The following is a 23,377-nucleotide window of genomic DNA, read 5'->3' as shown; positions in this document are numbered from 1 at the left end:
TGCCAACGGCTTAAACACTTGAAGTCAGCTTCGATTTATTTATATTACACTTTACGTTGTCTGCTCAGGCTTTGCCTCGGCTCGGCTCTGTCTGTGACAATTTGTGCCGGCGAAATGCATTAAGGGCTGGCTCTGTCCCACAGCTCCTCCATGTGTGCGTAGTGCTCTAGGAGGGGGGAAAAGGCCAAGACAAGTGCAATTTATAGACTTCAACGCTTGGCCGGTTACGGGGGACTCTTCGGGTCCAGTCTGTTTGCCACCGTATGGCAGCCATCGTCTGCCAAATACGTGATTTATTTTAATAGATAATCATTATGCCATCGATTTCTATCATGTCTGGAAGTCTGCTTCGCTTGTTGCATGCCCCCAGCCCAGTTCTTTTCCCCCCTTCCTAGTCCCCCTTGTGGGAGTACATGCGTCAATAAATCAAAATCAAATGGCTTTTAGCTTATTGTTTTGCGTGGGTAAATAGAAAACATGTGCGACCTGCTAAAACAGTCTGTGACCAGTGAGGGATGAACATATTTATGTTAGTACTAGGTGGAGGACTTAAGTAGGTTAGATTTTTATGTAACACTTAACTTAGAGATCTAATTTCTCAGGACAATCCAAATAAAATTTAGCCACAAAATAAAGTTTAAGCTCTTTAAACTGTTTTATTGTTAAATTAAATGCTTTCACCATTAACATATAAAAAGGAAATCCTTAAAAAATATATCCCTTTATTTTACAGTAAAAATGCATATACCTAACTGCAATCCCTGCTCTCCATATCTGGTTTATAAAAGCCAGTCCTAGCACCTTAAGCACTAAGCAGAGAGCAGACCAGCAGCAGAAGCTGCCACAGCCGGTCATAGTTCACGGTTCATTCACATGGCAGATCCGCTCTGCTCCGCTCCGCAGCCGTATTTAAATTGTGCCATTATGCACTCGACGACGGTTGGGGTCGGTGGAAAGCAGTGAGCCTGGGGAGGCCAGGATGGGAACCCCCTCTGGATAGCCCCCCCGTTTTCGCTAATGACTTTTTACGGCGTCTCTGGCGGCGGCTGCACGAAAAAATCAATAGAATGCAAAGGGCCTAGGCACAGGCTGCATGGGAATCTCGGCTGGCAAAACAAAAGGGTCGCCAGAGTAGTCAGAGGGAAAAGCCATGGAAAAACCAGTGGTCAGGAGAACAGAGAGAATAGTGGGGACAGAGGACCCAGAACCGAGGACAGTGGACACTGGACAACGGCCTGGAATTGTAATGGCCAGCCGGCCTGTCGTCTGTTGCATTGTAACACTGGCCGACCGGCTGGCCGCAAACAAACACAGGCAAACAAACAAACAAATAGAGAAACAGCACAAGAAGAACAGTAGAAGCAGACACACACACAAAAAAATGGCGGAATGGAAATAGAAGTGAAACCAAAAAAACAAGAACAACAACAGCAGCAGAAAAAGAGTAGAAAATCAATAAAGCAAAGGCATGAAGCAACAAACAAACAAGATGAGAGAAGCCCGGAGAAAGGAGAACGGAGAACACAGAGCCCGGCGGAATGCATAACAAACTGTGAAATGAAAAGCCAGGCTACAAAATTGTGCAAGAAATTATATGCATATATACTTCATGACCCCCTCCCCCTCCCCAGATGGGGAAAGAGGCTCCGGCTCTGCCCTCTTGCACTGAAGTGCACATAAAAATCATTTAAAAACAGCAGCCGAGTTGCAGGAGGAAACTGGAGGGAAAGCAGGCGCTTTTCCAGCCTCTCCAGCTGGGCCCAAGGTAAGTCCACGTTGCTGTGATTCAGTGCAAAAAAAAAAAAAAATTGAGTTCACCGACGGTGTAGCCCAAAGGGGCAATGGTGGGGGATGTACACAAAATGGGTCTAAAGTCATAAACTTTTTCCACATAGCAGCTGATGCCAACACGTTTCGGTTGATGCACAGAGGGAAAACTTAAGGAAATTGGGGTAAGAAAATTGTATTTAAGAAGAATTATGGTAGGCAATAAATATTAATATATTTCTAATATTTTTAAATTAAGAAAAACCAATTAGAACTCATTCTAAAACAGTATAGAATTATTAAAAGTTATTTTTGAGTTCTAAATGCGAAAATGTTGTTATATTTCTGGCTCTAAGATAGAGTTTTCTTTATAAAATATTTTAAAATTTATATAAAACTGGAGGAGAAAAAATAAGAATAAAATTAGAATTAAATGTGCAATGAAAAAAAACATATGACAAATTATAAAGGATTCTTAAAGGAATTGATTTTATATTTTGGAATAATATTAAAAACTAACTAAATAAAATCTAAAATAAATACCAATTGTCACAAGGAAAGCCAGAAAACCGTTTTCTCCCATATATTTCTCTCCCTGCATCCTGCCTGTTATTGTTGTTGCCATAGTCGTTGGTTGCTCAGTGATTTTTCCTTGCCTGTTACTATGGTACGCCTTACTGGTCCTTTGTTTCCTCCTGGCTAACGAGCCGAATATTGGGTTAAGTAAAATATGTACCAAATGGAAAAAATAACCAGGAAAAGCTCTGCACGAGTAGTTGAAGTTATTTTCGAAAACCGAAATAATGAGGCGGAGACCAAAGAAATGCAAATTGGAAAAGAAAAAAAGGAAAACCCTAAGGAAGACTAAAGAGCTATATATTTTGGGGAAAAAAAAATGCCATATACATATATATATTCAAGTGGAAAAGTTCTTATTTTTTTAATTATATTTTTATCATAGCCCTGCCGCTGTATTGGCTGCCAATCAATTCAACATCGACCTTTCCAGGCCCTCGAGTTTGCGTGTCCCGACGGGAACTTTTGGATGAGATTGCCCGCTATTCTCCATTCCGGCAACGCCAACGTTATACATCAATCATGGGTAATAATTTCGAAATGCCAGCTCCGCGCTTAAAATGTCACACGCCAATCACAGCCATGTTTGCCGGCATAAATAAACATAAAGCGAGTTAGGCAGACGTCACTTCAGCATGAATAAAATATATGCACAAACAGAAATATATAATATCATTTCTCAAACATTTTTCCCGTCTCAATTTCCCTTGCCTAAGCCTGCGGGGAAAGTGATTTCTTAATTTGTTACAAAAGGGAAAAACTTTAACGCACACACACACACACCCCTTTTTTCTCTGGGTTAAAGTGGCTAGCAGGAAGGAAAGTTTCCTTCTCGAGGGCCGCCGTTCGTACGTGACTTTTGTGGAAAATGATGGATCAGTTGCTGGGGTTGGGGTTGAAAAAGTGAAACTTGTTCCTGTTCCTGCTTCTACTAATTAATGTCAGCGCTGGTAACTTCATATTTTTGCAGATTGCGCATACGCACCGTGGCAGCCTGGCTGTGGCAATTCAAAAATTGCGTATACGCACTAGGGGCAGCTGTTGCAATGCCCCGTAGTAACCATAACTGACCAAAAATACATAAGAGAGAGATGAGTAAGAGAGAGAGAGGAGACCAAGAGCGAGCCGAACCGAAAATTTAAATAAACCAAAAGTGGATGGATGCCGGCAACGAACTACTATTACTACAACTACTACAACTACTACGAAGCACGTGCATGTGCATGTGTATGGTGGTCACTTCCGGTTCTGTGAAACGCATGAAATACGACCGATTTTTACTACACATCAGCAGCAGCAGCAGCAGAAGCTGCAACACATGCGACATGCCATGTGTGTGTGTGCTGCGTGTGTATGCGGCAATCGATAAATTTTGTGTGTGCAGCAGCAGCAGCAGCAGCAGCTACAGGAACAACAAGCGCACTATAAGCCAGATATATACCGAAATATATCGTGTGTGTATATTCGTGGAGCGTGAGTATCCCGAGTATATAGTGCTCCGAGGATGCCGGCATATGCACAGACAGATTTATAGTTTGTCATGGCGCGCCGCGATGTCCAAAATAGTTGCAGCAGCCTCTCCTGCACTCTTCGTTCGTTCATAAAATCAATAGGGCCGCCCCCCACCTTCTTCTCTCACTGCATTAGCCGGCCGGTATACCATATATATCCACATGTACCACATATATATAGAGCGGAGAACGCACGCAGGATGGCTAATTGCTTGCACACAGAAACGAAACGAAATGAGAGCACAAGGAGCCACAAGAAGGACTCTGGTACGCGCCCGACACAAAAGAAATATATAAATAAATGCCATTTGCCCTCAACACAATACGGGGAAAAATGTCAAACAATTAAGCGGCAATTAGCAGAAAGCTCGAGAGTGCCGGCAGCAGCGAACCAGAAGTTGCCAGGAAGTGGAGGAAGACGCAGGACGGAGGCAGCTACGTGAAAGCATTTCTAAACGTGTCTTCGGCTTGTCAAAAGGGGTTGAATGGAACTGGAAACGAGTCCAAGGGAGCTGCAGCCGGTGCCGGGCACTCAAGTCAGCTCAAAGGTAGTCAGGAAACAGGATTGCATTATGCCTTATTGATGAGGCCAGGTGAGGGCGAGCGGCGGGCGAGGGAACTCCCGCAAAGGCCAAGAAAAGGTCTAAGGCCAAATGGAGGACTTCATTCGAGGAATCACAGTGTGCAGATATTTCTATTATTTCTTTTAAGGAATTTCTCATTAAAATATTTACACAAAAGCACACAGGGAGTTTTATTAAAAAAAAACTAAGAAAATCTTAAATAATTAAAAAATAAATAGATATAATAATAATCGATACAAAAAAGGAAAAACAGAATAAAAATCATTTTTAAAATATTTGTAGTGATAAAAAACCGGTGTTTGATATTAAAAGATATAAAAAATCAATGAAAAACATAATTTTAACTTTTAAATTATGTTTTAAAAGCAATTTATTTTACATTCAAAATCCAAAATTTACCACTAAATAATAAGAAATTTCCAAGAGTCTTTAATCAAACCTGCACAAAGAAATTGTATGGTTTTTTAAACAACTTAAATTAATCACCTCAAAAAAATATTTTAAAATTAAATAATGAACTAATTTCATCATTAAATTAATACTAATAAATTCCACTCCCTAACACTCACATTTTTAAATCACAATCGACACTGTTTTTAACCCTCCCCATTTCCAAATTAAACCCTCTTAAAAAATAAATAAACCGAAATAAAGCAATTGAATGCTTGATAAAACACACTTATCCTCCTGCCCGTCAAGCCATCAGCAGCTAAAACAAATTTGCATGCAATTTTCTCTCACGAGGAAAGGCACTTTTCCACTTTGTGTACGTGGGAACGTCTCAACCCGAAAAAATATATAGCTAAAAATCAGGTTGTTGCCGGTGTGTTGTTTCTCTCTGATTTTTAGCACGTTGTTGCAACTTGCAATTCAATTTATTTTCAATTTTCGCGCATGCAATGCGGATAGTTAGGAGGAGGGTGTAGGTCTGGATACAGGATTTTTTTTGGGGAAGGAGATTGAATAAGCACCTTTCATTAGACACACAACATTATTATCAGGCGCGACTTTTCCGGCGGTTTTTCTTTTTTTTTTTCCTTTCGTCTTGGCGGCCGGCTTGGCTCACGTTGCACTCTCCGACACGCATACACTGATGGCGGGCACTGTATATAATGGGGTTATGTTATATATATCCGTGTTATTTACACGGCACGCACGTTTGCCGCCTCTCTGCTGTTGCAACGCGAGTTGCGTTGCACTCGCGACACTGACAACGACAACGACAACGACAACAACTGCGACGGCGCGCTCTCCGAGTTTTTCCTAAAGAAAAGCGCACTGATAACAGGTCTCTCGCTTTCGCTCACTCGCTCCACTCGGCGTCTCGCTTCCACCAACTGTTCTGGCCTGGCCTGGCGCTCACTAACTCGTTTTCCCGTGGAAAAGGAGCAGACAACAACCGCACGCGAGCAACGTCGAACAGCAACTGAATCCGGATTGCGCTGGCCCGCAGGATTTTCGTGCAGATGCAGGTTGCCATAGTCGCCACATCTCCTCTCCCTTCCACATCCTTGCCACCTGGCTGGCTGGTGGATGCTGGGTGCAGTGCGCAGGATCCGCAGCCGAGTCCGAAGCGGAGTCCTCGGAGGCAGCATCAACAGGAGCGTAGTAAAAGTCGTAGTAAATTGGATCCCATTCGCGCTTCATTCACAGCGCAGCTTCCATGATGAGGCGGAAAGTTGTTGATCGTTCAGATTGATTTCTGTAATATGCCAATAGAAGTATAAATATTATAAATAATCAATTTAGTAAAATAAGTCTTATTTAAAGATAGCATTTGTTTTTTTTATATATTTTAAATAGTTTACTTTATCCTGCTAGTCATTATTGAGATTCAAAAGGGTTTTATTTTCTTAAGATTATTATTAAATAAAAATATTTAAAATATTTCTTAAATACATTAATTAATTGTAGGTAATTTTGGTATTTTTCAAAATATTTTTACCCCGTTCACGAGATTTAAAAAATAATACAAAGATTAATGGTTTAAACAATATTCTTACCCTTGTTTTTTTATTTGTTAAAATTTATTTAAATTTAATATCTCGATACAAGCCTTTCATGTCATCGTTATCGATAAAATCAATTCATCCAAGCCACATTGGGCCAGCGAGCCGATAGTTCGACGAAAATTAAAGTTTTAAAGCTAGGTTCTTCAAATTTGGTACATATATTAGTGTCGATTCACATAGAAACATATCTAAGTTTCAGACCGATCTGACCACGCCTTCCCTAGCCGCCCATATATGATAGGTTTCCTCTTATTGATATTTGTACGGAAATAAATAAATTAAATTCAACAAATGTTTTAAATTCATTTTTTTAACACTTAACCTTAATATTAAGAAGTAAAAAATAACAATGCATTCAAAATGAATATAAATAAGTATTTTTCATTTTAAAATGCTCCTAACAGTCGTCTTCTACGTCAAGTTTTATTGAAAACGGATTTTCAGAGTAAGAATCTAAATCACTATCACTATTGCTCCGTTCTTAAGTCGAGTTCTATCAGTTCATCATAAATCCAACTTGTTACGGCAGATGCTCTATGATTGTTTTCTATATAGGCATCAAACAATTGCTCATAGGCGAACTCAACCACAGTTACGATATGTCGGATTTATATATATAGACGCAAAAAGATGCAAAAAAGCTTAATAAAATTAGTTTATATACACTTTGAACTTTAATGACACATAGTTACTTTTTGGCACAAGTTGGCACAAAATTTGTTATAGTCTACAACAGATGGGTTACTAGGTTAGCTTTTTTCTACTTTTGGACAACACAAATAAACGCACACAAAGAGCACATTATCAAACATGAACAAAGTCTATTTTAATACAAATATTCTACATATCTTTGCCTTTCTTTTCCATAAATTTAGTGAAAATTGCTTAAACCACAACAATTTTGTCACGCTCGCAAGTAAACAAAATCTTTCTCTCGCTTTTGAGTTTCGCACGCACGCAATCAAAGAGCTGACTTTGAAGGGCTGCCAAAATTTCCGGGATGCATCAAAACAATTAAAATCTTTTGATTCATTTTAGTCAGAGTATATACTATTCAAATTTTATTATTTAAATAGGTTTACTTTCTATGAAAAATTTGAATTTTCGTCGATATATCGGCTCGCTGGCCCAATGTGCAAGCGGTAAACGCCTCCTATTCAGCGTTAACCAACACTTTTCCTTGAAAAGCTGTCAGTCAGTGCGATTTTTTTCCTAACACGATTTCGTATTGGTTCTTTTTTTGTTTTTATTAATTTGTGACCATGGCCATGGTAAACTTTGTAACCTTTATACAAGACCTCGCCCAGGAGCTAATTGTGAACAACAAAACGCACAAGGACTTCATCATTGTTGCACGCTTGCTCTCCGACGCAATCCAGCATCAGCTGATCCTGAATGACTCCATTTTCCAGCACCTTTTGGACAAACTCCACACAACCGGTGGGTAGCTTTAACATCCGCGATCTTCCGTGCTCCACTGCTTCATCATCTCCTTTGAAAATCAGCCACCTACGTGAAGCATCTCCTCCTTGACATGCCGCTTAACTTCGAAATCTTCCTGCCCGTCCGTATTCCGGTTCCGGTTATGTGCAGTTTCAACGAAGAACACCGCACGGTTCAGGTTACCGGGTTCCGCACGGAGCATCCATTCTTCTTTGGGAATGCCTTGAGCTTCAAGCGCATGAATATGATGCTGCAGCAGGATCTCACTGAAGTCGTGAACGAGATGAGCAGCATTAGCGCCTATGGAGTGATCTACGATCTCACCTACATTGTACATTGCAGTCACAGCGTGCCCTTCATCCACAAACTGGCGGCCACCGAGCGTGGCAGCAACGGTGAGCACTGCATCAGCTTCGAATTCGTCCTGGCTTTAGTTTTTGAGTCCGTAAATGTGCCTCTGCCCTCTTATTACAATGCCCCCATTGTGGGCCAATGGCTGGCCTACGGAATGGTCGCTGAAGAAGGTTCGTCGACGGACTGGGCGGTTCTGGTACCCAAATGGAAGACTGCCGGGCCAGCCGTCTGTCTGCGATCCATGGGCTCGCAAATCATGCTGTACCGCCTCATGAAAATCCAGGAGTGCCAGCTCTATGCCCAGCCCTACTGGTTGAAATTGAGCTTTTTCATGGCCACTGAGGCGCTCGGCGAGAAGTACCAGCGGATAAGTATATCCGACATTATGTTAATGGTGAGGAAGAACACTTTAGATTTAAGTAACTTTTTAGTGTAACTTTTCCCACCTTAGATCCTCTACGATCAGGTCATTCGTAATGTGTACCTGACGGCTTCTGAGCACACCAGTGGCGACAAGCTGCTGTCCATCAAGAAGCAGCAAATCCGTGCCCGGGGAATCTTCAGCATACTGGACGATGCAGCGCACAGCAATCTGATCACTAGCGAGTTTCTTTTTTCATTTTTCTCGCACATGTTCATTCCCGCCGTTCCCAGCTGCACCAAGTGGATCAACGAGACGGATGGCCAAGTCGCCGAATGACACCCAAGCGTCGAAAGAGCATGTAGAGTAAGCCAGCCAAGTTCAATTGACCAGAAGCAATGAGCTGGGTGCACCTCAAGTGCTTCCTCCTCTGAAAATCGAGGAAAACTTCAAATTGCTCAAACAGTTTAAGGTAAGGGGAATCCGCCTACTCACAGCCATCGTCTTAGTGTCAAATCTCAGTAATTGTACAACTTTAATTCCCAAAAAAATAAGTGGAAATGTCTGAGCGAGGCTAAAAACACAGAAATACAAACAAGAAAACAAAACATACACACACACACGGGAGCGGAGCAGAGAGACAAAAGTTAATAAAAGCCAACTAAAAACTAAAGCCGAGTTGGGGCTACGTGTCCCTGTTTTGACTTGCTCCTTGCCGCTCCTTCCTGCCGGGGGAAAAAAGTTAAATTGCAAATAGCTTCGGCTTGGGCTTGGGCTTAGCTCTGTGTTGTGGGCGTGGCAGGAGGCGGCGAGGGCGACATGAAATTTTAGAAAAATTTGCTGTTATTGTTCGGGCAAAACAAAAGGGGTAAAAGACGACAACGGAGAGGGAAGTCGGTGTCGGGGTCGGGTGGGTTGGCGCAATGGTTTGGCAAAAAGGTAGTTGGACTCCCTCCAAACCCACCTCCACCGGGGGAGGAGTCGCATTAAAAGACACAAAAAGTTTCCAGAGCAGCATAAAGTTTTGCCGAGCGCTTTTGACATTTCATTGTTGTCAACTTTTAACTAGTTTTTATGTAGTCATTATTTTAAAATGCAAATCGGCAACCCTCTGGATTATTGTTTCAATTTAATCTGCCTCAAATCAAAAGTATATCCTTTAATTGGAGTGAGAAGAGAGCAGCTGGATAAAATTTGTCATATGCCCCGGCAAGTGGAAAACAGATTTGCTCTCGGTTAATCTTATTAATTTGTTGCCCTGCGCAATCGAAAAGTGTTTATTGAGTTTTCCACTTTTCGTTATTTTAATTGCATTGCCAGCTCTGCAGTCCTTTTGCAGTTCAACTTTCTGTGTATCGAATGCCAATAAATAAACTGAAATCACTGAAGCTGCCACTTCCTGAGGAAACTTCATCTGGAAGTTGTTCAAGCTTTGAGGGAAGATTGAAATTGGCTAAAATGGTTGTGAGAAATGAGTTTATTTCCGGAAGGTTGAAGATGCCGCCTTATCAATCACACTTAATTTTCCTACAAAAATATATTCCAACTTAAATTAAATTCAAATTTCAAGTCAAGAGGAAAAGCTCCCTTGTCCGAATTTCCCATAGTTGCACAAAGGAAAAGCCACCCAAAAAAACCGTCAAGATGTCTGCCGGACAGGAGGGAAAATGAAAGGCGGTTGGGGGGATGGCATCTTTAATCAAAAAATAATTATGAGCGACGGGGGAATGCTGAAAAGTGCGTGGGCTGCCTTGGGTGGCGGTGGAAAATTACATTTGAATTATGACAAAAACGGAAACGAAACCCGGAATCCCCCCTAACCCACACAAAAAAATTGATGTGCAGCAAATGAGCTAAGCGACGGCCAAGTGAAATTTGAGTGGGGAAAAGGACCGCCCACTTTTCGAGGGAGCAGCAAACAGAGCGCTGAAAATTGGCAAGACGCGGCCACAGGACCTCCGACTGGAGCCTGGAGAAGCTCCAAATAAAACGGTAACTGGAACAGGAGACCGACCGACAAAAGTTTATGTGCAAAAACAGACAATTAATTTGTTTTGCAGCGCCAAAAGGGACACTGGGAGACCCCATCTGGACTCCCGGACACAGGACACCCGGGAGGAAAGAGACAAACAATTTCGTGCTTGTTGGCAAAGAAAATTTACGTGGCAAAGACAATTGGGAGGAGGACTCCACCAATGGAGGGCAAACAGAGAGCAGGACCCAGTGGTGGTGGTCAAACATTTAACGCTTTTTGTTTAATTAAAATTGCAACAGGCTACGCTCGCTTCGTAGGCAACAGGAGAACGAGCACAAAGCCAAGGCACACTGGAAATATAGCCAAGTCAGCGTTTTTCAATTAAGCTTGCATTTTATTTAATATAGGGTAACAACTACAGCATTAGTTGCTCTTCCCCTTTTGCCAGCTGCTTCCTATGTTTGTGTCCAGTTATCCTTATTTGCCTTTTTCCTTTGCTAAAAAGAAAGGACGAATGGTCCTTTGCTGGCTTTTGTTATTTCCTACAAACGTAAAAGACCTTTTACGGCGGTTATTAAATTGCTCTTTAAGTGCTAAACTCCAGGCAAACTATTTGCCATAACCCATGTTACCTGGGTCTCCGTCGTTGCTCTCCCAAATCCGCGTACGTGTTGGCATATCAATTCACGTTACGAACCGAGAATAACTGCATGCGCATTCATTTGCGCCAAGGAATCCTCCTTCCCAGGAGCAGGAGCCTTCGATGGATAGTATCATCGCCCGGAGGGTCTGTCGGGATGTTAGGGATATGCGCTTCCATTGGCACTGCCATAACCCCCCACGGTGTGTGTGTGGAGTGTATCACGTTTCAGTCATTTGGTGGCTGCCACTTCATAATTCAATAAAACAATAAAAGCAAAATCCTTACAAATTACAGCAATCAAATCATACGAGTCCTCATGTGTGTGACAGTGCTGGCGGTCACCAGGATGAGATCTACATGGAATATAGGAGGGAATACTTGGGGGGAAATACCAAAGTCTTAAGGAAGCTTGGAGCTTGAGAAATAAACACAATAAAAATATGTATTAATTTTATATCATTATCTTTATATATTTTGTTTTCTTAATTTTCATGCTTATCACAAAATATATTTTTGTATTAAAATAACATTAAAATTTTATATAAAATCCATTATTTAACCTATTTAAAAACTATCAACTAAAATATCTCCATTCTTTCTACCATAAAAGAAGCCAAATGCCGCAGAAATATATCTGAAACGTCCAACACTTGTCGTCCTTAAGCATATTTCCATAAATTGGTCACAATTTGCTATGCGCAGCAACAGCGCAAACAAAAGCCCTGAGCCCGAGAAGGGGACGACATAAGCACTTGCCGCCGCGACATGGCAGCTATGTATGTATGTACGTTGGGGTGTCCCCCAAAATTATGACGCCAAGGATAATCGTGGTGAAGGGAGTACGTGAGGCGACTCCGCTAGCCGCTCCAGGACACCGCAAAATACGTGGCCACCGACTATATACTTTTGTATTCTTGTATGCAATGCTTTATTCATGTTAAAACCACTATCTGTGCGTGGATAAAATATGTGTTTATATATAGTATAAGGATGTGAGTCGCTCCAGCGTGGATCGTAGATGCACATTTCTATCGAAGAACTGGGCATTTACGATGGCAAGCGCGGGAGATCATATAGATATTAACATATATCTTAGATTCTGTACAAGGCACTGACATTGGGACCGTGCTGAACCATGGCATCCTTGTGGCCCTGGTACTGGATCTCCATTTCGCCCAGGTGGAGGAACTGCTTCAACTGATTGCCAATGGTCATGATAGCCTGGGCATTGCGTGAATTCCTTGTCCATAGGGCTTTAAAGGGGGAGATTTTTAATGGAAACTATGGTATAGAATGAGGAATGGGTAGTTTGTACTCACACAACTTGTTGGCCTTATTGCGAACATTGATTACCACACCACAGATCTGGTCGGAATAGTCAAAGCATTCGCCAATAATGCACAGCAGCTAATAAAGGAGGCCATTAACTAATTATTAATAATAATTATTTATCTGCTCACCAAATCGTGCCACAATTTATCACTAAATGCCTTAGAGGCCTTGTCCAAGAGCATAATCCAACGGCCGCCCTCCTTGTTGTACTCGTCCTCCCACATGGGACTAGGACGAAATCATAGATATATCATCGAGCCTCTGAAATGTCAAGCTAACTTACCGTATACCCTGCTTGAAGACCATATAGTCATTGAATATCTTGAGGTCCGAGGGCGGCTTGATGAAGTAATACACACTGAGAAACAAAAGGAATAGTATATAGCCACTATCAGAAGAAGTTTATATCCAGGCAAACCTAAAGAAATCCTCAACGGTATTGAAGCTAGTCACATCGCTGAGCATGTCGCTCCAGGCCTTGGAGCGATCGTTCTCCCAGTGCCACACGGTCCAGGTGTGCTGAAGCAAGTGCTTCATGCCCAATTCGTAGTCGATGAGGCTCAACTGCGTGTTAAGAGAAGGAACCAGGTGCTCCTCCTCGTCGGCCATTATACCCTCGCCGCTATAAACAGCCATACTTTGCTCCCAGTTGTTGGACTCGCCATAAGGCATCCATTCTGTTTGGGAAAAAACACAAACCACACCACAAAATCAAAGCAATAATATCGGGGAAATCTTACAGCTGTAATTTTACCAGTTTCGTCTGCCTGCTGGCGCATGTAGTGCTCATAGCCGGTGTATACCATATTGTTTTTTCTTGTTTTTGTTTTAATCAAAATGGTTATTTTTCCGGTTTTATATTTTACTAGAAAACTCTGAACTTTTCTAATTGTGTACTACCGCGTGGAAAGTATATTCGTAAATGAAAAATCTAGGGAACGGAGCCAAAAGCCTACAAAAATCAAGCAATGACATAAAAAACGAAACTACCTGTGTATACATACTTATTTGAATAAAAGTGTTGGAAAGTTCTACGAAATGATAAATCGATAGCGAAAGTTATCGGTTCTTAAAATGTAAAAAGAATTATTTAATTATTTTTTTCGTATTATAATAAATTATATAAATTAAATAACTAGTACTGATATAATCCATGTCCGTCTTCCCTATGCTTGATTAAAAATATATTTTAAATATTAGTTTTGCCGGAAATTTTGTTCACTAAATAGCCTAAAAATTTGTTTAATATATATTTAATTATTAAAACCACACTTAACAGCATATATTTACCTATTTCACTTAATAACTCTCCCTAAATAAACAACCTTAGCTCAAAATAAAATCACGCTTCTAACAACCAATTCAAGCACTCAAATATTGCAGCTCCCATGCGCACATTTTGGCCAGAGAATCGAAGGGAGTCGGTTAAGCAGGGCCACGAGGGTCTATCAATTGAAATGTCACGCTAATAAAATAAAATGCCACCGAGCATACGATAAATGCACGAAAATAATAAAATGTGACTCAAATGAGCGACGGCGACAGCAGCCACAGACACAGGCTGGCAGCCGGAAAGGATAGGTTTGAGAATGGAAGTGGAACTGGGAGCCAGCATGGGGATCCTTGTCTCCTTGTGCAACAGTTTGGCCTGCAGTCAATAATCGAAATCGACTTGGGCTTGTGGCAATAAAAATTTGTCTTCGCCGCTTAAGTTCTGCGCCTTGTTGCACACGGTCTGGAGTCCTTGGTTCTGGGGCGTCCTGTGGAAATTCACCCTTCTTCTTTTCCCGCCTCCTTGTGCAGATAATAAAATATGTGAGTCGCTCTACGTGGCAGCTCCTTGGGTGCTGGCAAAGTAGCTTTGGGCCCCTTGTAATGTGCACCATTTGTTGCACGGCTGGTGGTGTGTGCTGTGGTGGCTCCTGGATCTGGCATTGGCACCCGACGCTGCTAAGGATGCACATGCACATGCACCCTTTGGCCGCCTGCTTGGGTGAGTTATGTCGGCCAAGTTTGGAACAAAAGTGTTGGCACCGCTGCTGGGTCTTAGTTTTTGCGAACAAATAAGTTGCCAGCCCCAATTTACTTAAAAATTCTATTTACTTTTGCACTTACGCAGCTTTGGCTGCTGCTCCGACAACCAAAAACTTAAAATATTCACTGTGTATTGGGTAAATAAATGTTCTAAATTTGGCAGTGATGGTAAGCTTGCTTTCTTATAAAACTAAATAATTAAGAATAATATTAATATATATTTTATGGAAAAAATTATATAAATAAAAATATCTTAAATATAAACTCTGACTCAAAAAATATATATATTTACAAGCAGAAAGAAACCCTGTTTTCCTTCACTTAGTCCTTGCCTTGCCTTATTATCCTTTTGAAGGAAAAGCCCCAAATGTAGTAGCTTACCTTCGGGGGAGGTTGAAAATACTTTAATTTCAACTCCTTTAGTTTTACCCCATTTAAGTCTTGGCAAAACGCTTAGCTATGCTTTGTTAGATTTGACTTTGTGCAGCGCTTCTCAGGTGGCACTTTGGCGTATACGCAATATTTTACAGCTTTTTGCACTTTGCTGGCTGAGCTGAAAATACATGGTCAGTAAATCTTTTAAAATATTGTAATGTCGAGAGAGCTACTAGGTAGGGTGGCTGCTGGTGCTGGCATAGTGCGAAGTGCTCCCTACCAGCTTAAGCGCTTTGAGTACCGGAGCCGTAAAAACGCCCACAAACGGCCAAGGATGTCGGAGAGGGGAGTGGAAGACGCGTAAATGAGGCAGTCGTTCGCGTGGAGGATCCGAGGAGCCAGGACCTCATCTTGAGTCAGCTCAGTACAGACAGGCGCATGCAAGAAATGAAAATGATTTGAGGCATTATGTTCGCTTCGCTTTTCCTCACCGCTTCGCTTCCGTTCAGCTGCCTGTCTTTTCTTTTTTTTTTTTTGGCTACAAAATTGCTTTGCTCCTCCTTCATGTTGATTGTAAAAGATTTCAGTGCTGAGAGCACAAAGCAAGCGATGATGTACGGAACAGCGCACCTCTTCCATTTCGCACCTTGAAGTGGCAAGCAGGTGTTGGGTGGTTAGGAAGTTGGTGGGGGAAACTCCCGGAAAAGACAGCCACATAAAACAATAAAAAGCAATGGTAAATGCCAAGGATGGGTAGCGACAACACATCCTGCAGCACCTTGAGGCCAACCCAACTGACAGTGGCTTCCGGCAGTTCCTTGTCCTTCTGTCCCACTGCCACGCCCCGAGTTGTCTCAGACCCCTCTCTTACGCGGACGAAGTGTTAGAGGTGTAGGAGGTTAAGGTGTGTCTCGGCACAGTGCAGGTGAGAATTTCAAACATTATTGGATATATATATTTATATATTCTGTTTAAACGTTTAAATAAACCTTATTAGTATTAAATTATTAAGAGAGAATTACCTTTCTCCAAAAAGTAGGCTATGTTTTACGAGTTGAAAATTCAGCCTAAAACCGTGTTTATGTGCATTCGGATAATCCATTTTTTATTGTTATTTCCTAAAATATAACATATTTTAAGATAATTTAAATGACTTATAACAATTTTATAAATAAAATCCATTATTATTAAAAGGATTTTCATAATATTAGCTACATGTTTTCAAAAATTGATAAATATTCCTAATAAAAACATAAATCAACAACCGATTTTACTATTATTATCTCACTAATATAATTAATTCTCTACTAATAAAGATAATTATTTTAATTGACAAATAAACAAATGCTAATCTAACCTGATATATGGCCAAGTCCTGCATTGTTTAGTTTCCAGTTAATATTAAGTATACGCACCGATAAATTAAATTAATTTCAAGATTTATGACTGCTATTAGTCCGGCCATTGCTGTGTGTGTATATGTGCCTGTTTACGGTGCTAAATGCTTTGGACCCAGAAGACGCCTCTGGGCGATGGCCACCCCCGACCAAATGCTGAAGCCTCAACGAAGCTATAGCTTTCCAGCGGGAAAGCTCGGTGCTCGGGGCCAGGTGAAAGTGATTTCACGCTGTGTGTAGCGCAAAAGATTAAAATAATAGCAGCGCGTAAATTAAACAGCCCGTTGGAGCCGAAAGAGGGATAAAGGATATGGAGACGGAGAGCCATTGAAGTGGCAGCAGCCATCGGGAAGCAGGACCTGCCACATACCACTCACAGCCTCACTCTACTATCGCATCCTTTTGTTTAGGACTGCGGTCTGCCATAAGATGCTTACCTGGTACACCTCATCTGCTGGGGATACTGCTTCTTTTCCCGCCCCTCCTCCACCCCACTTGTCCTGACATTCGGCGGCTGCCAGGACATTGCAAGCATTGCGTTGTCAGCACTTCATTTTGATCCAACATGCCGCGTGCTTCACTTAATGCGACGACTGCCAGCAGCCCGGCATTTCTGAGGCACCGAGGCACTGAGGGGCAAGAAATGGCACGGCAAATGGCATTCGGGGGTTAAGGGCCGGAGGAAGCTCGCTTCTTCATCATGCACATAACTACAAAGGCGGCTGCATTTCTTTAGCCAGCAGGAAAAAACCTCATACAGGCGACAAAAATCTTTTGACGATTAAACATTAATAAAATATTTTAAAGTTCATTAATATTATAGTTAAAAATAAATCAATTTAAAGTTAATTTTATTTTTTGGCAGGCTTTTAAAATAAAAGAAAATATTATATCAATGATATAAAATTGCTAAAGCTTATTTAAAACATAAAAAATATAGCCTCTTAAATTGAAGGTCTCAAAATTAAGCAGCTTATATTACTTTATAAGTTTAATGGTTGAATAAATTTTTTATACTATTTAAACTCACTTTTAACCGATGACTGATTTCGCTTTCGCCACATTTTGTCGCCTGCCAGCTGCCGTTGCATTACACGTCACGAATGCGTGCGTATTATGCTCTCTGCAAAGCTCTGTGCATGGGGGTGGGAGAAGGATGGCGCTGAGCTTGGGAGAGTGCCATGGAATGAGTGAGGGGAAAGCAGGAGAGTGAGGTGCAGTGATGCAGTAGTGATGGTTCGTTGGGCTGCTACCTTAGCTGAGTGTTTTGCGGCTTGTCTTCTCTTCGCCTGTCTGTCCGTCCTTTTCTTTTCGCTGCTGCTCCTGCCCCTCGCTTTCTCTACCTCCCCCTGCACCCGTTGAGCTCCTTTCCAGCCGAAGCTTGCTTAATGCTTTATGTTTGCCAGCTTTCAGCTCTTTGTTCGTGTTTTCACTGTTCTCGTTCTCGTTGCTGTTGTTGTTCTTGTTGCTGTTCCGGCAAGGTACTTTGCTTTTGTTCGATGAAACGTAAAAATAGCAACAAGCAACGAAAACTCATTTTTAGACAATGCCGCATAATTCCAACGCAACGGAGGTGGAAGAAGAACCTTAAAAAAAAGGAGCAAACGATGAAGAAGAAGAAGATCCCAACGACTTTTTGTTGTAATGAGGTATTTCCGCTTTGTTGTTGCTTCTTCCTCTGTCTCACTCTCTCTCTTCCTTTTTCGATCGTACAGTAAAACAAAGTTTGCTATGCAAATGTTGGTGATATTATTAAATTGTTTTTAAACAAAATTTAAAGAATATTATTATACCCTTTTTATTCTATCAAGGGATTTGAGATCGATTCGGAATGATATTTTGTGCTTGGGTTTATTAGATTAATAAATCAACGAATTTAAACCCTAAAATGTACATTTATGTACATTCAAAAACCTTTTCTCTCTGTGCATTCTGTTTACATTTCGCTGAGTTTAACGTACAAAAGCAACCGCAAGAAGTTTCTTACGCGCTGTCAGTTTTTGTAATGAAAGTGGATGCTGGCTGTATGGCCATCTCTTTCCGGTATCTCCGCAACCGCCTGCAAAGCCACCCACCGTCCCTTTTGCACGCAAGCAGTTACCGTTACCCCCTTTTCACCGGCGATTATTCAAGCGCAAAATTTGCGGTAATCTGCCGGCGGACGGCTTTCAGCTTCCAGCTCTAGCATCCCAGCATATGCAGAAAGTTTTTCCCAGCAGAGCCAAGAACCCGGTTCCCAGGAATCCCGGAAACACGCACGGCTTAAACTTTTAACCCTTCTATGTTTGCTCACTCCCCAAACACACACACACAGATACAGGCAGCCAAAAATACACACACTTGCAAAGGACTTCCGCCTGTTGCTGCAATGTTGTTTTTGTTGCTGATCATTTACGCCCATTTAGCCGCATTTAACAAAGTCAACAATAAAGTCAAACAGTCGTCGGGCCTCACTCTCGCTCGCCCTTCCTTTCTCTGCCTCATTTGGGGGGATTTCTTTTATTTTTTGGAGGGGTGAAGAAGGGAAAAGGACGCCCCGAAAACCAATAATTGAATAAGTTTTAGTTTCAAACATTGGTCATGGTCAATATAAAGTTAAGTCTGATCCTTCAGCTAACAGATTCCAGACTATTAACTTAATTTCATTTTAACTTTGGGCCAAAACTCAGGTCATAACTGAAAATAAAATCGATATATGGTAAAAAAGGTAAGGGGTTTTAAGTTATTTAATTTATAAAATCCTTATGGTACCCTTTTTTTCTGAATTATTATATAACTAATGCAGAGCCGCTTTCTGAATTGAAATTAATGCTTTTTTGGCTTAGTTAGCTTCCCAAAATCAGCTTTTCTTCTCTTGTTTATTATTTATTCTGTGAAACGTCCTTCACTTGTACTTATCAAAACACACTTTCCCCTCAAGTCCAACCCACAAATACTTATTATAAATATTCTATAGCGAAATGAGTGCGAAGAAATGAAATTCTAAAATTCTCCTTGATAGCTTCAATCTTGAGCCAGCTTTCCGTATCACTTCCCACGGCATCCCCCTGACCCGGATTCATTAACTGAAACGCTGCTCTTGAGTCTCACCCACGAAATCTCTTCACTAAAGTGCTCAGCCGAGGCTCTTCATATGCCATTTAATAATGATTAAGTACACGAAGGGGTGGCTCGGTTCGGTTTTGGGTAAATGGAGCACCTTATTCGAATGTCATCAAAATCACCATCATCATCATTATCGTTATAATCATTATCATTGGGAGGAGACGAGCCGAGCCTCCTTAACTGTTGACGCATTCTGGTTTCAGGCCTCATTAGCGCCGGGACTTGGCAGCCAAGTCAAGTAAACCCGACCGAGTCGGAGCACTCAAATTGTGTCAGCATCAGGTGTCAATTTTAATTTACTGCTCCCAGCCGGTATGTCATCTCTGATGTTTGTTTGCCTTGAGCTGGGGAGCTCTGTGCTGTAAACTGTGAGCTGGAAGGGATTCGGGGTAATGGCGCTTCGTGTTAACCCATATTTTGGTGGCTTGCGGTTGTTGCGGTAATTTTGGGTAGATTTTCAAGGGGCGTTTGCAAGGATATCCGAACTCATTGAAGCCTGCAGCTTGAGCCGCAACAATTTCATCATAGATGAAAGAGGTTCACAACCGCACAATCCTCATTGATATGCAGCCCCAATCCGCAGCCTCGACATGTAGCAATAATTGAACGCTTAGCGCAAATGGTCGCACAACACAAAAAAAAAAAAATAATAGCAGCAGCTCGCTAATGGAGCAATTTAAATATGCGAATACCAACGCTTTGCATGCTAATCCATAAAAACCCATTCCGGAGTTGTCACCGAAATTTTTAGAGATTTTCCAGTCCATAGGTTTGAATATATCTCAGAAAAAAGCAAAGGAATGGAAATTATATAAACTCAAAAGAGCTTCCAATAAATTCTTCGGAAAACCCCTCTTGTGGATATAGTTATCTATATGCCTCGTTATTCCAACTTTATTCTGCATGGTTTCCCCCCAATTTTTATCCCCCAAATAAACTTTCTTAAATAGAATAAAAAACTATACAAATTGATTCTTACAAAGTTTAATTCATCACAAGTCTTGGGTTTACAAAGAAATAAAAGCCAAGCCATGAGCCAAGCTCATGGGGCAATATTTCCTTAGGGTTCAAAATTCGTTGATTTACTTCTTCAGCAGCAGAGGGGCAGCAGCGGCGGCGACGTACGGGCGGGCCAGGTAAGGCGAGCTGTAGGCCAGGGGAGAGGTGTAGGCGGCGGCATAAGGAGCAGCAAAGGGAGCAGCGTAGGGTGTGGCAAAGCGGGTCACGGGAGCGGTATAAGCGGCGGCCAGAGGAGCAGCAATGGGAGCAGTGTAAGCAGCGGCGGCAATGGGAGCGGTATAGGCAGCGGGGAAGGCAGCACTGTGGGCCACGGTGTGGGCAGTATAGCTGGAGGCATAGGGAGCCACATAGGCGGCACTGCCCACCACAGCTGGAGCGGTGTAGGCCAGAGGAGCCACAATACCGGGCTTGGCGGCAGCCACAGCCACAACAGCGAAGAAGATAGCAGCCTGCAAAAAATAAAAGTTAATTTATTGGTTAAGTAAAAACGATTATTCCAGATCACGTAGTCTTAAAGAGGTTCATTTTGTTGAATACTTTTCATTAAATAAGATTTAAAGTTTTTTGAATGTTTAAAGTTTTATAAATCTTAATAATTTATGTAGAAAATAATTTATTGAATTAAATTTTTAAATTCGGCAAAATCTTTTAAACTTATGTTTTAAAAAACCTATTCTTTTGTGTAACTTACGAATTTGAACATGTTGATAGGTTTTGGTTTTTGGATTGTCACTTGGTGGATGGCCAATTGGGTTGTGATGTCCAACGAAGATCCGCCCGGGGCTTTTATAGCCACTTACACTTTTCGAGCGGCATTAGCGATGCGGGTCACGCCGCGTAGTTCAGCCATCGATGGCTGCCAAGTCAACGACATTCGATCGACGTTGCGCATGCGCAATTCTTGGCTCGGATCGCAGCCATCTCCATCTCCAATTCTTTTTCATTTTATTTTATATATATTTTAGTGGTCTACACCTGGCCATGTCTTATTTTGGTGCGTGCCTGAGCGTCCGTTACTCGGACTGTACGGAGTGTTCGATGTTGGCCCTGACCTTGGCGGCTGCAATTCGTTTACAAATTTATTAGGGCCAGCGGGTTAAACCTAAAGGCTAAACTTTAAGTCGTGTGAGTCATTTCATATATATATATTTGTAAACCAAAGCGTTTCATCGGCTTATTCCGCTCAATTAACGTTGGCTGCCTATTTTAATGGCCCAGAATAAAGCCGGCTAATCACAGTCTAATAATGCTTTTCTCGTTGCTGCCAGAAATTAATTAATAAATGTCGCAAATTGCTGGCAAAGAGCTTAAAACTCACTAATTAGAAATATCGAGTGCAGGTTTCCGCGTGTGTAACTTCGCACTCGTCCTAAGGATGCACACACAGTTACCACACTCCTTTGGCAGGACTCGGTACTCCCCGGCAATGGCAGTCTCACACTTGAAAAAGTGTTGAAGCGTGAATTTTGCTTAAAAATGCCAATTACGCGAATTCTGAAATGCATTCGAATGGTGGGGAAACGGATGAATTTGCCAGGACAGGAAGGGGAAGAAGCACTCCCTAGAGAGGGTAGTAAATTCTGGGGATTGAGGTGGAGAAACACTGGGAAAAATTCAATATATTGCCTTTTAAAAGCGCAGAGAAAATGCATCCAAAAACACATGAAAGTCTGATTCTCAAAGTTGAATTCCAACTTTAAAGTAAATGTAAAATTTTTGAAATATTTTTGTTCTAATTTAAATAGAATATTAAAATAAAGGCAAAAGAAAACAACTAAAACTAGTTCCCTGTGCATCAAATTGTTGCCAGTTCCTCTGTGTGCTGTTGATGATGATGCTGCTGCCGAAGGATTTGGCGCGCATCCTGCCGCCTCCTTCGCATCCTTTTGTACAGCTTCAAGTGTTTGCCATGTGCCTGTGCATACGAGCCAGCCTATTGGCTCCACTCTCCGCTCTCCAATCTCTATGCCGCTTTGGGATCCTTTTGTGGATGGTCCTGCTGGCGTCTACTAAATGCACAATCATGCAGCCGGGAGCTGGCCTCGAATTGAAAACTGCTCCTCCGGCAACCGCAGGCGGCAAACATATTTGTTTTGACACTTGACTTGGGCGGGTGTTGCTGCCACCTCATCCTCATCGTCATCCTGGCCGCCATGTTGCTTTCATTGTCAAGTTTGTGGCGAGGACTTGCTACTGAAATTATTATATTGGTTAATCCGCCTAAAAGCTTTGATGGCACTTCCCCTTCCCTGAACTGTGAGTCCTCCTTTGGCCATTTCAAGTGCAGCGCCCGCAACTCTCGAGTGGCCATGGAGTGGGGAGAGCATATCAAAGAGCAATCCCCAGGGAGCTGGATGCAGGGAGTAGGGATCAGGCAGCAGGCTGCTTGGAGCAGGGGTGGATGTATCCACGAGTGCCAGCAAGTAATTAAAAAGCAAGAAATTTCCACAAAAAGCCGCGCACAAAAATTCGCTCCGTTTGACGGGGACAAAGCTCAGGACCCAGGACTTTGAAGGCAAAGGAAATGCTAGACAGATGTTACTCGACTATAGAGTATCCTTTTTAGCGAAATAAAAATTCTAAACATCTTTTTAATAAAAATTTAACTAATAAATTGGAAAAATACTCTGGAAACCAAAGCCTTCCAATAATTATCCGCTTATAAGGGCAGGCTTTTAAAATTTTCCACAAATAATTTTTTAATTTTCTAACCAGTTTTAAAAATGTAACCAACAACCCCTCAATTATTTCTCATTAAAGGGTATCATCAAGGAACTTTGAACAAGTTGCGTGAAATATTTGCGCCACTTTTCTTGTTTTTTTTTTTTTCGCCCAGACCCAGACCCTTACTCTGTCCCTGCCCCAAGTTGAGTTTATTGCCGTAATAA

General features: G+C 41.7%; 4 protein-coding genes across 5 annotated transcripts in view; 1 reads left to right on the top strand and 3 right to left on the bottom strand.

Annotated features, from left to right (window-relative positions):
* Dscam4 (Down syndrome cell adhesion molecule 4) overlaps positions 1 to 5,833 on the bottom strand; it is a 46,949-nt gene extending 41,116 nt beyond the window's left edge. For both annotated transcript variants that reach the window (XM_070285237.1, XM_070285238.1), the window contains exon 1: positions 5,410 to 5,833. The gene's annotated coding sequence lies outside the window, so the exon portion shown is untranslated. The remainder of the gene's footprint in view (positions 1 to 5,409) is intronic.
* Positions 5,834 to 7,611: 1,778 nt separating this feature from the next.
* LOC108072637 (uncharacterized) lies at positions 7,612 to 9,271 on the top strand. The gene is made up of 3 exons (XM_017163867.3): positions 7,612 to 7,890; positions 7,956 to 8,641; positions 8,699 to 9,271. Exons 1-3 carry the CDS (start codon positions 7,713 to 7,715, stop codon positions 8,945 to 8,947), a joined length of 1,113 nt encoding a protein of 370 aa, XP_017019356.1. The 5' UTR covers positions 7,612 to 7,712; the 3' UTR covers positions 8,948 to 9,271.
* A 2,856-nt stretch (positions 9,272 to 12,127) lies between these two features.
* On the bottom strand, positions 12,128 to 13,489 carry eIF4E3 (eukaryotic translation initiation factor 4E3). The gene is made up of 6 exons (XM_017163921.3): positions 13,313 to 13,489; positions 12,977 to 13,235; positions 12,842 to 12,916; positions 12,687 to 12,786; positions 12,546 to 12,633; positions 12,128 to 12,479 (listed from the first exon to the last, which is right to left on the bottom strand). The coding sequence occupies exons 1-6, from the start codon at positions 13,362 to 13,364 to the stop codon at positions 12,319 to 12,321; spliced, it is 735 nt and encodes a 244-aa protein (XP_017019410.1). The 5' UTR covers positions 13,365 to 13,489; the 3' UTR covers positions 12,128 to 12,318.
* A 6,998-nt stretch (positions 13,490 to 20,487) lies between these two features.
* On the bottom strand, positions 20,488 to 21,237 carry LOC108072692 (cuticle protein 38). The gene is made up of 2 exons (XM_017163930.2): positions 21,181 to 21,237; positions 20,488 to 20,938 (listed from the first exon to the last, which is right to left on the bottom strand). The coding sequence occupies exons 1-2, from the start codon at positions 21,190 to 21,192 to the stop codon at positions 20,552 to 20,554; spliced, it is 399 nt and encodes a 132-aa protein (XP_017019419.1). The 5' UTR covers positions 21,193 to 21,237; the 3' UTR covers positions 20,488 to 20,551.
* Positions 21,238 to 23,377: the final 2,140 nt, after the last annotated feature.

This window comes from Drosophila kikkawai, chromosome 3L (assembly GCF_030179895.1).
Source record: "Drosophila kikkawai strain 14028-0561.14 chromosome 3L, DkikHiC1v2, whole genome shotgun sequence".
Classification (NCBI taxonomy): Eukaryota; Metazoa; Arthropoda; class Insecta; order Diptera; family Drosophilidae; genus Drosophila; species Drosophila kikkawai.
This window is presented reverse-complemented; position numbering and strand designations above follow the sequence as displayed.

What these genes read in the sequence shown, in the direction of transcription:
- LOC108072637 (XM_017163867.3), top strand. Translation starts at nt 7,713, where the DNA reads ATGGCCATGGTAAACTTTGTAACCTTTATACAAGACCTCGCCCAGGAG. An exon ending in GGACAAACTCCACACAACCG is followed by an intron (nt 7,891 to 7,955) that starts GTGGGTAGCTTT and finishes TTTGAAAATCAG; the next exon opens with CCACCTACGTGAAGCATCTC. An exon ending in TATCCGACATTATGTTAATG is followed by an intron (nt 8,642 to 8,698) that starts GTGAGGAAGAAC and finishes TTCCCACCTTAG; the next exon opens with ATCCTCTACGATCAGGTCAT.
- eIF4E3 (XM_017163921.3), bottom strand. Translation starts at nt 13,364, where the DNA reads ATGGTATACACCGGCTATGAGCACTACATGCGCCAGCAGGCAGACGAA. An exon ending in ACCGTTGAGGATTTCTTTAG is followed by an intron (nt 12,917 to 12,976) that starts GTTTGCCTGGAT and finishes TTTGTTTCTCAG; the next exon opens with TGTGTATTACTTCATCAAGC. An exon ending in CAATAAGGCCAACAAGTTGT is followed by an intron (nt 12,480 to 12,545) that starts GTGAGTACAAAC and finishes CCCCCTTTAAAG; the next exon opens with CCCTATGGACAAGGAATTCA.